Here is a 12,248-nt window from a genome sequence, read left to right as displayed (position 1 = left end):
GCAACAAATCCTGATTATATTCTGACTTTAAACCCTCAGTAAACTCTGCCGTCAGTGAAGCATAACCATAGATTCAGAGAAAACCCAGATATGCATTTATTGACAAAGTATCATTCAATTTTATACAGTTCCTAAAAAAACAAAACAATTGATGTGTTAATGTGACCCCGGACTGAAAAACACACAAAGCAGCAATGTTAGAACTTCCTGTGTTTCACAATCTCTACAGACAAAGAGGCCCAGTGTATGCTGACATTCATACGTTCAGTTTAAAACAAAATTACCAACTCAACAAACATTTGTGAAAAATACAAACAGTTAAAACAGTGACTTTGGGAAGTATGTTATTCATTAATGGAGCCGATGGCCTGCAGTTTGACTTTGTGTGAATCATGTACATCATGTTCTGTGCGTAGACTTTCCTCCAGTGCATACATTTTCTTCACAAGCGACTGAGCTGAATTCTTTACCGGTTTAATAAACACCAGGAGGTCCTCTTCCCCCAAAATTCATTCATTTAGACACACACAAAGCTTCTCACTAGCAAATATGTTTAGGTCAAAACCATTGAATGAATCCTCTGACATTCAGGCGGTCCTTTAATTTGCCTCGTAAAAGAAAAGGTGTGAAATGACACATAAGTGTGTTTTAGTCCCGCTCATCCTCGCCAGGTTTGCTGTTTCCTCTGGGTTTAAACGTGAGGGCCACACTGTTGATGCAGAACCGCTGACCCGTCGGATCCGGTCCGTCTTCAAACACATGACCCAGGTGGGAATCACACTGCATCAAACACAAACACACAACAGTCATAAACCTTTCAAAAACACAAAATCATGGTTGTATTTGAAGAAAACTACACATGAAATTCTGACTTTAAAAACTGCACACAAAGCTATATGACCTAATACAACTAAAATAAGCTAACTGAACTTTGGCTCCATAGCTCAGAGAACAACTCACATTCTTACAAAGGACCTCTGTCCCAGCGCTACCCAGGCTGTTGTCAGGGCGACGGATGATGGAGGCGGAGCTTTCGTCACGCTCCCATGTCCCATGAGCCTCTTTGAATGCAGGCCAGCCTGTCCCAGAGTCATACTTAGCCTCTGAACTGTTAAGAGAGGAGGGAGCGTTTCAGCAATTAGCAACTGCTAATGTATTTTAATTCAATTCATGGCTGTCCGAATAAAAATGTGGGGAAGTATTCCTTTAACATTCAGGTGCAAACTGTTACCTGAAAAGTGGGGCATCACAGCAGACACAGTGGTACATCCCCACCTCGAAGTGGTTAAGGTAGATCCCACTGAAGGGCTGAAAACACCCACAAACAAACACACGTGTAAAGGATCATTTCCCCATGTTATTAGTTGTGTGTCCTTTAGGATGATGATGATTTTACAAGTGCAATACAGTAACTTGTCCTAATTTTATTACACACTCTGTGTCTCAAGCTAATAGCTGTCCTCAGGCAGCCTCTAATTCATAAATAACCAGGTCTGTAGGTGAACTGGTTCAACCTGACACAGTGACGAGCAAAGTCCACCTGAAACTGTGCTGATGTTTATCAGAAAATATGTAAGTCAGTTTGGCAGTGTTGTACTCACCACCTCTGTCCCTCTTTCTCTGGTGACTACATACTGTTCTGGGGTCAGTTTCTTTTGCCAGTCTTTTGTCTCATCGTAACGGGTGAGTGACTGCAGGCCTGCAGAGAGCAGAGGTAACAGTGAAGAAGTCCCAGGGGAGTTTTGTTGTGCATGTGGAACAGACGGAGTTATATCTAATGGTCCTAATCACTCAAGTAGCTTAAATACACATAAATAAAAACAGTTTTTGACAACATTGAACCAAATAAGTGAGTCTCTAACCTGTAGCTACTTGAGAGAGACAGCAAACTAGCTCAAAGACATGGCCAAATGCAAGTATGACACTGAATGTGTTAAACTCTGGGACCTTGAACTAATCATTAAAGACAAGTCTGGACCCCATGGCTGGACCAGTTGGGAACCACATTAAAACACAGACCCTGGGCACTATGGCAAGTTGAGAAAATGTTTCTTATCACATGACTTGGAAGTGTACTGCTCAACATTTCTGAACAAATCAGTCATAAAATTTAACTTAATTCTAACTCCTTAAGTAAAATTACTCTGATCCCAAATATATTGTTGCTGAAAGTCTTTTTTGGCCCAAGCTGCATGATTCTTCTTCTTAGTGCTTTGTTAAAAACACAGCAGCATGGTGCACCTGCAGGAGTTTGCAGCCTAGGATACCAAAACTCCTGCACAACAGAGCGACAGTAAAGAAAAAGTCTCCCCAGTACCTTGAGATGTGCACACAGGACGGATGAACGCCGGGATCCTCCTCGGTAACACCACAGATCTGGCTGTCGCATGTTGAGACACTACCACGAAGAGACGGGCGGTGAGACGAGACATGTTTGCTGCTGCTACTGCTCCCGCTGTGTAAAGTCTGTCTGAAGTCAAGTGCTGCTGATATCAGTGGAGCCAAGTGCGCTCGCTGCGTCGGGATTGTTCATGCCGCGGCGAGTTCGCGCCGGTCCTCCCCCGGCTGATCCGAGCTGGTAGCTGGGTGACCCGGTCAAAAATCACACCTCCAGCTGCAGTATATAGGTTAACATGGTTCACGCGCTTTTTATTGCTGGACAATGTGCAAAGTGCATCATAATTGTGCAGCAGCTTTATGGCTTCAAAAATTACAACCATTTTATGAGTGCATGTAATGCAGGCCTATATGAGTACATGCATTTAAATTATGTGTATGTATGAGCAGGTGTACATCTGTATCATGCCATTTTATGCATGTGTCTATATTATTTGCACTGTACAGTAGGTGATGTTATGCACATGTAAAATTATGATAAAACTGTGTGAATGTTTTTTTCTGTCAACATTAACAAATAAACAGTTTTTAAAAAGAAAAAAAAGTGCACAGTGAGGTCATTGTAAACCAAAAGGTAGCCTATAATCAGAGCTTTAACAATCTGAAACATATTAGGAACTTTATTTGGTGCAGAGTAATCCGAGCGTGCAAAAATATATTTTCATTTCAATCAGCTGACCTCAGTGAAGGCACAAACAGCATTTTAAGACCATCTGATAACCAATTAATGCTTTAATAATAATCTATTACATGGTTTAAATGTCTCCCATATAATACAATTTAAATATCTATTACTGAAATGTCTGGTATTGCTCAGCAGCAGGGGTACCGGCTTTCAGCAGGCTTCCAGGCAGGTGCATAAGGTCCACTATGTAGCAGCAGGGCTGTGAAGAGCGCTCATTCCTGGAGATGTTCCCATTGAAAAGGAGTAACTCATTCCAAGCCCGGCTGTACTCGCCCCTAACAAGTGTGCAGCTCATTCCGATGCAATCAGCCAGACACTGAAAAGTGAAAGAGAGGAGACAGGTCAGGGTGTTAGAGTATAATTTGAAAATGAAATGGATTAAGTAGAGAGGGTTACAATAAAAATACTTTAAGTGGAGGATGGGGTGATCTTAGAGAGGAGGAGTTAAAGGATGTGAGTGAAATGTAAAGTCTGGAAGAGAAGGGAGTGATGATGATATAGCTCAGATGGTGGTACCTTGAAGAGAAGTGCCCTGTGGCAGTAGAATCCCCTGCTGATCAAACCGATGGGAACAACATTACACTGAAGCTGAAACTTGAGCTCGCTGAGGTGCAGCACCCATGGGAATTCATGTAACTTTTCCATCTCTACGGCTCCACCCATGGCATCACTCACCAGCCTGGCATCCAAACACATACACACAAAAAAAAACATTACAATGCAGAAACCTTCAATATGTGTGTTTGTTTTCATCCTGCAGGCTCACAGTGGTGTGTGTCTATAATGCTGTAACATGCCCCTTGTGTCATCATGTGAACCCCCACTAACACCTCACGAACTGGTGCGCTAACACAGTTTCCAGGGTGTCTTGTTTCAATTTGCTTTAATGATTCTGGAAAATTGAAAACAATGGCTGACGATCACATACTATGAGAGGATTTTCCTCTTTATTTGTAATGAAACCTCGGCATGTTGGTTATGTGCTGACTGCATGAATCCATCACCTGGCCAGGGCGGCATACTGCTCTCGTTCATCACTCAGTGGGAGGACGGATTCTTTGACCTTTTCAACTAGAACCTGCAACGATTCGTCGTCCATCATCTTCCACGGTTTTTCTGTAGGAGACTCAGGCTGGGTCTCATCTTTCTGTTTGTCATCCTCTTTCTTCTTCCTGTACACAGAGACAGTACATTAAATCTGAGTCAGAATATCATCATCTCTTTGGATGTAAAATGTGCTCATAAATTACACAGATCCTTTTAAGAATTGAAACCCAAGATTCTTGTGTTGAGTGTGTTAAGATGTAAACTACTGGCTAACTTGAGTAAGACAGTGTTATACATGATGATACTGTAAGTATCCCCACCCCCGCACACACAGACACGCTCACCTTGGTGTCCTGCGGTCTCCCTTGCTGCCGGTGTCTGCTTCTGATGGGTTGCTCTGCCTCTCTTCTGGCACATCCACTGTCTCTCTGCACCAGAAGGACAAGGATAAAATGGTTTATATAACCGAGCGCAGCACTCTTAGTCTATCTTTCATGCTTCTTCTTGTATAGTTTCAGTTGCTGGCATGATTTAGGTGTCTCTATCTGTACTTGTAGCGCACAATATGTACATTGGACTATGTATGCGTGTGTGTCGGAGAGCTACTATTATTATTATGTAGATTTCACAAGGAAATTAGAAGGCATCCAGTTAGCAGTATCCAGTGCCAACACAATTTTCTAACACATTATTCCAAACACTTACACTGTAACATTGTGTTCCTCTGCTATTTTAAAATTATGACCAAGATTTTAATTGTATGATTACAAAGTTTCCAACATGTGTCCAACATTCTCATCTTCCTAAGATATGCAGACAAATGAGCAAAAGCTGCACCTCCAGAGTCAAGGTAATTAATATAAGTTATACAATGTGTGTGTTTACTCAGGAGACAGACATTAATTAATTTTAGTATGAGACATTTTGCTTTACATAGTTAAAAGGTTGAACTCAGGTCCCTCTAAGCCGTGGATGATACGGCATGAGATCAAGATTACATAACACACTGTTTAAGAATGCCTGAGATGTTGTTGGTGTGTGTGCATGCTGAAGGGGAGGACATGGTGGAAATAGGGTGGACCAGAGGTACCCTGAGGGGGTACTGCTCTATTTGGCAACGTTAATTCATCAAAATGCTGGGAGCATGTGGGAGCATTAGTGTGTGTGTGTGCATGTATAGCCCTTAATACCCACAGTGTGTTGCTTATTGTGTCTCGGGCAACGTGCATGTGTGTTACGTGCAGGCATCTTCGTGGCTGTGCATGCATGTGCACTGCATGGCTGTGCGTGTAAGTCCATTAGTCTAAACACAAAAGCTCTTTGAGTGTGTTGCCATCTTAAAAAAATGGGATCGTTTACCCTGTGAGGCCACGCTAACGGGGCACACTGAAGGCAACGGGGAGAGGTGGGGGGGGGGGGGGGGAAGAGAAGCGAGAGGGGAGAGAGTGGAGCACTGGATTGGAGCAGACAAGGGGAGGGTGATAGTAATCTCACAGCCACAATAAATTGTGCAGGCAAACTACATGGTGTGACTGGTAGTGTAGGAAACTTGCCAAGTCTCAGCTAATGCTCCAGCACCATCTGTGTGGTTGTTCTTGTTAGTTTCCCACTCCCACAGTACTTGAAGTGTAAGAGGCCCAGTTAGCTGTTACAGTTTGGGGAGCTGCTGGATACACTTCTGTCCTAACATTTAGATTTTACTGGGCTAGAATATGATGCATACAAAAAAAAAAACACAACATACTCTGTTGCTGTGTTGACAGCAATGATGGGCCGATGCTCATCGACAGGCTGCTTGGACAGTTCCTGTAAAGTCAGAATCCTCTGACCTGGACGAGCCTGAGAGCGAAAGAGATGTGAATAGGTAAGATATGTGAAACTACCCCTTGCTACAGTGTGTTTCCTTCACAAAAGACAGATGAAACAGATCAGCCCAACAAGTTCAAGTTCCAAAATAACTAATTACGAGCACGTCTGGAGATTTAAACAGAGATTTGTTTAATTCAAATTTAGCTCACATTCCTTTCAGCAACGTCTGTTTCACATCAGTTTAAATAGCCTCCACACACCTTCCCCGCATCATAGAAGCCATCAGTAATGATGTCAGTGGCGGCCAAATGACCTGTCAGGCTGTACTTGACGGATAAGTTGGAGTTAAGCAGGCTGATCATGGCCAACTTGCTGAAAGTGCTCCTTCGATTCACTGACTGGTTGATCTCCTGGAGCATTTCCAGAGCTCTGAAACACACAAACAGATATTCAGGCACTGATGATAGATAGATGAGTGCTCACATTGACAAGCATACACACTAATGACCAAAATTTCTCACACTTCCTTATGGAGACACATAATATTGTCCTATACTGCCATCTACTGGCTATATAAGAGACTACATTTTATGATTTGTCTGTCATGTCCTGGTTTCATTGTTATCTGTCATCTCAGAGTCTTACCCAAATTTACACATCTCCACAGCAGTGGGCATGTCACTGGCACAGACATTGATAGCCAAGCATGCATTGTGCAGCAACTCCTTGTGATAGGTGCGCAGTAAATTGACAAGTGGTTCAAGGCCTCCAGCGCTTTGTAGCTATAGGACAGGTGGTAAATGTTAGGTAGTCATTGAAATTAACATATATTTCCTTTATGCAAACCTCCTCTCCACATCTCATATTTTTGTCATTTGCACACATTACAACAAGGCAGCAGTCTGAACAGACATTAGACGGACACAAACACCAACCTCTGCCCTAGCATCTGTATCACAGGCCAGCTCTACCAGGCACAGCGTGGCATTGACCAGGACTTGTGTATCTGTGGACTTCAAAGGCTCCACCAGAGCCTGTATGGCTCCACGTGACAAGATACTGCAGCGGATGACCTCCTGTCCTGCCATGTTGCCAAGTGTGGCAGCGGAATTGGCCACCGTCCTGGGGCAGCTTGCATACAGCTGCTGGACAAGTATCTCATGGCCTCCTGCCTCATACACCGCACTGCAGACACCACAGAAATGGAGGTGGGGGATTAACTGCAAACCTACAGAGCTGACTACAAATACAGTCTAATAACACGGCATACAGCATCTAATTTATATAACGTGAGTGTGTGCTTTGTAAAAGGGAAACAAACATTAATAGTAAGGCTAGTGAGGGAATGATGCACGGGAGGTGGAGTTGAATGTCCTGAAAACGGAAGGAGACAGTAATACTGAAATATTAAGTCAGACAGTGAGAAACGATGGGTATAGGGAAGATTTGTCAGGGGAATAAAAAGGTGGACGATAAAATGGAGAAAGGGAGAGTAGAGAGGTAAAGAGATATTTAGTGAAGGAGAACCATGAGGAGACGGATGAAGCATTAAATCATTTGTGAAACAGTGGAGAGGAAGGTGCACTGCTCAACTTTAAAACACCGCCTCCTCCTAAGCCTCGCTTTTAGAGAGTACAAACTTATCTCCTTAATGTTTCACACATCTGGCAGTAAGTTGCACATATTAATACCTCATGGCATACTCAAGCAACTTCCTGTGGTGATGACATTAACATAATCGTAATCGTCACTCACTGTGCGTTGAGCTGGTTGCTATGTGTGAGGTTAGAGAGGGCCTGGGTAGCTGCCTCTTTCAACGCCAAATCCTCGCCATTCAGCAGCTGTACAACTGCAGGGATACCACCTGAAACACACATACATCACACTCATTCACACTTCATCGTGGTGAGCGTGCTGATGTCACAGTGGCTGTGTGAATGTGTGTGTACCCAGGTCTCTGAAGCAGTCTTTGCTGGCTAGGTGGAAGCTCATGGCGGACACAGCCTGGCAGCCAGCTGCTTTCACGCCAATGTCCGCCGCAGACAGAAGCTCCACCAGGACCTTCTCCACATTCTGCTCATGGAGCAGTTTGCGGCTCTCAGCTACACCCATTTACACACAGAAAGCACACAGTTAAAGTGCTATATATACCCTCACGACTTCCAAACCTGTGGCTGTAAAGTTGAAAAGAAATAATTATTTGTTGTCTTTCTCTGTGCTTACAGCTCTGAGCAACCCTGGCGATGCATTTAACAGCACTGGACTGGATTTCAGGCACAGTGGAGGTGAGAACAAACTCCATGAGCCGTGTCAGTCCTCCATCCTTGTGGATCAGCTGGAAACCCTCACTGTCACCCACACAGTTAGCAACTACCTGTAAGGCCTCAGCGTGAAGGTCACTTAAGTCCTGTAAGGAATAAAAAGGCAAGTAGGAGACAGGGGATGTAGAGGACACAGACTTAGGTATTAAGAGTTGAGAACAAGTGCTTATTCAAACGTAAACTGCATATATAGGCAGTTATTACTCTCCATATTCTGTCTTCTCATTTTTATTAACGCTAAAGGGCACGATGAAGAGCATGTTACCACAAAGCATGTGTTCTCTCACTCACACACGCCTACCGTGTTGCTGAGGATATCCATGAGCTTCTCAAATCCTTGCTCTTCCCTGAAGGCTTTGCATGTATCTTTATCGGTGGTGACACTCCGCAGCATCTTTAAAGCCAAATGCTGAATGACAGGGAAATCTGACTTCAAAAGTTCCAGGACTGGAGGTATCCCGGCCAACTCATGTAACGCCAGACGACTCTGGTGGTCCTTCATACGTACAGTACAACAGAGAGACAACAAGAATGTTGAAACCACTGGCTAATATCCTTGTAACATCCCCTAGGCTGATAACTTTGAATCACCTGAACCAGGTTAAAGATGACATCTATTGAGTTCTTCTGGACATCAGGGTCTGGGCTGGATAGGAGCTGGATTAGAGGTGGCAGCCCCTTGTTGTCAAAGATCTGGACCTTACAGACAAAATCCACAGACAGAGAGGCCAGGCATAGCGTTGCAAACTCATGGACAACTGTGTCTTCTTGAATAAGAGAGAAAATTGCATTATTTTTTTGGCTTGTTGCAGCTATGACACAGTAAATATCTACTTCTGTGTATATTCATCTTGTAATCAAATCACTCACCTTCAAGTGACAGTTTGTCAATAATCGATGGAATCACATCAAATTTTTTCAGAGCACTCTTCACGTCACCTTTCAGTGGGAACATGAGCAAATCGATCAGTCATTCAGTCTGTAAGTCAGCAAAACAGTCAATTCTGTAACCAGTCAACATGTCACTAAACAATCCAACGATTAGCAGACAGATGGTCAGGACATTGGTCTGTAAGTTAACCAGGCAGCCACATTAGTTACATTGAGTCTGCATTGATTTGCCATGTTATCTGACACACCATTGGCGGCCATGATGCCCAGGGCCATGAAAGCGTTGCGTCTGACCAGCTTGTTGTTGTGACTGATGAGCTTACTGAGAGGCTCCAGTGCCCCGAGTCCCAGCAGAGAAAGCTTGTTCTCGTCTCCTGACAACAGGGGGAGACAGTGGACAGGGAAATTCAGCATGGTGTCAAATAGAGTGCCTGTGGGCATGTATTATGTATCAGATACGGATACATACTGCAGGGTAGTTGAATATAAAAGACAATGGCAGGAGCGGGATTGAAGCTGAAATGGGGTGGTGTTAAACATAGTAATATACATGTAATATTGTAACATGATTATTCTAAACATGATCTAGAAAAGTATATGTGTTTTATGAGCATAAAATGGAGACAAAATACATGGTGGTGTATGTGACTTTAAATGACAGGAAATAACAGCCACACGTGCATTTTGGTTTTTAGCTGCAGGGTTGCTCACAAAAAATTATTCAAATATAGGGGTTAACCTACTGCACCTTTCTCTGCAAATGTGTGGATTGCTTCACATGCTTTGACCAGGATGTCCTCCTCTGGGGAGCTCAGCAGCAACACTACTGTTGCTGGAGTTTTGCCTTCAACAGGTAGTGGCTCAAACTGTGTGTGGAGAGAGGGACACATGTAAATGCTTTATAATGATTTTATGTCTGTCCGTGGAAACCTTTCAGAAACACCTCAGCTAGGTTGATTCAAAAGGATAAAGATGAGAAGACTTTCATGAATCCCACCGTTTCCTTGCAGGGTGTTTCGCACTCCTTCTTTCCTTTCTTTCCCATTCTGTGACCTAAAGAAAATGTACCACATAAGCTGCAGTCATGGATACACAGTAGCCATGCTAGCTGAACGACAAAGCTAATCTGACAGCTTAGCAGGTTAGCCGGTTACTCAGTAACGTCACAAAACAAACACACAAACTGTCAGATCACTTTCTCAAATGTTCACTGTGACTTACCTATTTTGTTCCAAACTAAAGGTCTAGTTTAAGTTTCATAATTATTATGACAGCCGGCCAGAGGAAGCAGACTGTGAGTTTCGTGTTGTGGAAAAGGAGGTTGACACACCGTTGCTAGGCAACGCTTGCCACGTTTGGCTAAGTGAGGGTTAGGGACTGTTCGTTACTTACTTTAGAGGGTGGTGCAGAAAGGGGGAGGCATGTCAAATATTTTTTATGCACTGGAGAGGGATTTAGTTTTTTTATTATTATTTTGGGTTAGGGGAAACAACTCTAACTGACTGTATATTGTATTTATTTTATCACTGATTTTACACCATTTATCATAGCTAGACACTGTAAAAACAGAGATTATCATTGGATTTTTAAACTTTCAACAGTTCTTCAACACATTATGTGGGACAAACACTTCCGTCAGATAAAAACATAATCAAATCTGACCTTTAAATAGTGATAGTTTATTAAAAAAAAATCATTTTATTGCTATTTTATCATATATATTATGGGGCAGCTGTGGCTCTGAGGCAAAGTGGGTCGTCCACCATTCCAAAGATCATCGGTTTGATCCCCAGCTCCTCCAGCCTGCATGTCAAAGTATACCTGAGCAAGACACTGAACCCCAAATTGCTCTCAATGGTTGTTCCGTCAGTGTGTGAGTGTGTGTGTGTGTTAGTAGGTGGCACCATGTATGGTAGCTAGCCTCAGCTACCATACATGGTATGTGTGTGTGAATGGGTGAATGTGACTCATAGTGTAAAAAAGTGCTTTGAGTGGTTAGATGACTAGAAAGGTGCTATACAAGTGCAGGTTCAGGTGTATTGTGTTGTGTGTCTGCCTGTACCTTTGATTTTTGAGAGAAGACAAAGACAAATTTCCACTGAGGTGGACAATAAATCTATCTATCTATCTATCTAGGGAAGGTCATGCATTTTACCCCGAGTCACTCAGGGAGGCTTAAAGACAAATATCTGTAGCCTCAGGGAGGGTAAAAAAAAGAAAAGAAAAGAAAAGTAACACCCTAGCCACCCCCTCCTCTGATAAATAAAGAACAGTCCCTTTTAAATTATAAGACAAAAGTGTCAAAAGACAACAAAACAAAATGTGCATTATAAAGAAAATGTGAATCCTTGAAATCTCTATAACAGACTGGCATCAGTTGCTTCTGCACTGATCGACAAATATCTCACTTCTGCATTAAAAGGTCAGCTAAATTCCCCGTAAAAAAGAAGAGGAGGAAACACTGACACTGGAAATGTGTAGGCCACTGTGGTGTATGCGTGAGTGTGACCGTGTGTGTGTGCAGGATGGCGGTCTGTCCTGTGCAGGTCACCGGATAGTATTGAGGTAAATGTGCTGGTGTGAAGAGTGAGTCATAAAACAAATGAGCGTCGGCGCACTGAGGCCTCGTGCTCTTACTGACACAGCAAAGTGCCAGTGGAAACAGCACAGTGTGCACCAGAAAGCCAAATGACCTCTAAAGACATCACCTCTGGTGGTGTGGGACATTATCACCCGTCTGCCAGAAACGAGCCTCAGATTAATCTAAACGAAAGCAAGCCAAGAATGGGGGATGGTTGGCATGATGTGCACGTTTTGCTGCGAATGCATTATTATTATTATCATTATTATTATTATAGGAGCTGCAAACGCGCGCCCACGCACGCATCATAGGCCCACCTGGCAATGGGAAGGCTGCATATTCACAATCAAAGGATTGTGGTTTATTTGAGAGGTTTCAGTCGTCAGTTTGAGATCTAAATGCAAATTTGAGCTGATATAAAAAGACTGCTGCGCTATTAAAAAGCACAGAAAAGTAGCATAGGCCCGGTGGAGGGAGGGGGCTGCAGCGAATCAGCGCAGCAGACACTGCAAAGCGC

The 12,248-nt window shown here is 43.3% G+C and overlaps 2 protein-coding genes across 3 annotated transcripts; both read right to left on the bottom strand.

Annotated features, from left to right (window-relative positions):
* Window positions 1-72: 72 nt before the first annotated feature.
* On the bottom strand, window positions 73-2,569 carry msrb2 (methionine sulfoxide reductase B2). Its single transcript, XM_050056558.1, has 5 exons — window positions 2,318-2,569; window positions 1,602-1,699; window positions 1,232-1,308; window positions 961-1,108; window positions 73-780 (listed from the first exon to the last, which is right to left on the bottom strand). Exons 1-5 carry the CDS (start codon window positions 2,430-2,432, stop codon window positions 649-651), a joined length of 570 nt encoding a protein of 189 aa, XP_049912515.1. The 5' UTR covers window positions 2,433-2,569; the 3' UTR covers window positions 73-648.
* On the bottom strand, window positions 2,500-10,485 carry armc3 (armadillo repeat containing 3). Of its 2 annotated transcripts, none has more exons than XM_050056555.1 (19): window positions 10,372-10,485; window positions 10,148-10,203; window positions 9,899-10,016; window positions 9,399-9,524; window positions 9,130-9,198; window positions 8,851-9,026; window positions 8,561-8,755; window positions 8,162-8,345; window positions 7,888-8,040; window positions 7,694-7,802; window positions 6,874-7,123; window positions 6,584-6,720; window positions 6,199-6,367; window positions 5,874-5,968; window positions 4,474-4,557; window positions 4,087-4,254; window positions 3,599-3,761; window positions 3,193-3,398; window positions 2,500-2,614 (listed from the first exon to the last, which is right to left on the bottom strand). In XM_050056555.1, the coding sequence occupies exons 2-19, from the start codon at window positions 10,193-10,195 to the stop codon at window positions 2,596-2,598; spliced, it is 2,469 nt and encodes an 822-aa protein (XP_049912512.1). In that variant the 5' UTR covers window positions 10,196-10,203; window positions 10,372-10,485; the 3' UTR covers window positions 2,500-2,595. The 2 variants fall into 2 exon arrangements, with proteins under 2 accessions (XP_049912512.1, XP_049912513.1); XM_050056556.1 differs by having other exon boundaries at window positions 8,851-9,023.
* Window positions 10,486-12,248: the final 1,763 nt, after the last annotated feature.

This window comes from Epinephelus moara, chromosome 11 (assembly GCF_006386435.1).
Source record: "Epinephelus moara isolate mb chromosome 11, YSFRI_EMoa_1.0, whole genome shotgun sequence".
NCBI lineage: Eukaryota > Metazoa > Chordata > Actinopteri > Perciformes > Serranidae > Epinephelus > Epinephelus moara.
This window is presented reverse-complemented; position numbering and strand designations above follow the sequence as displayed.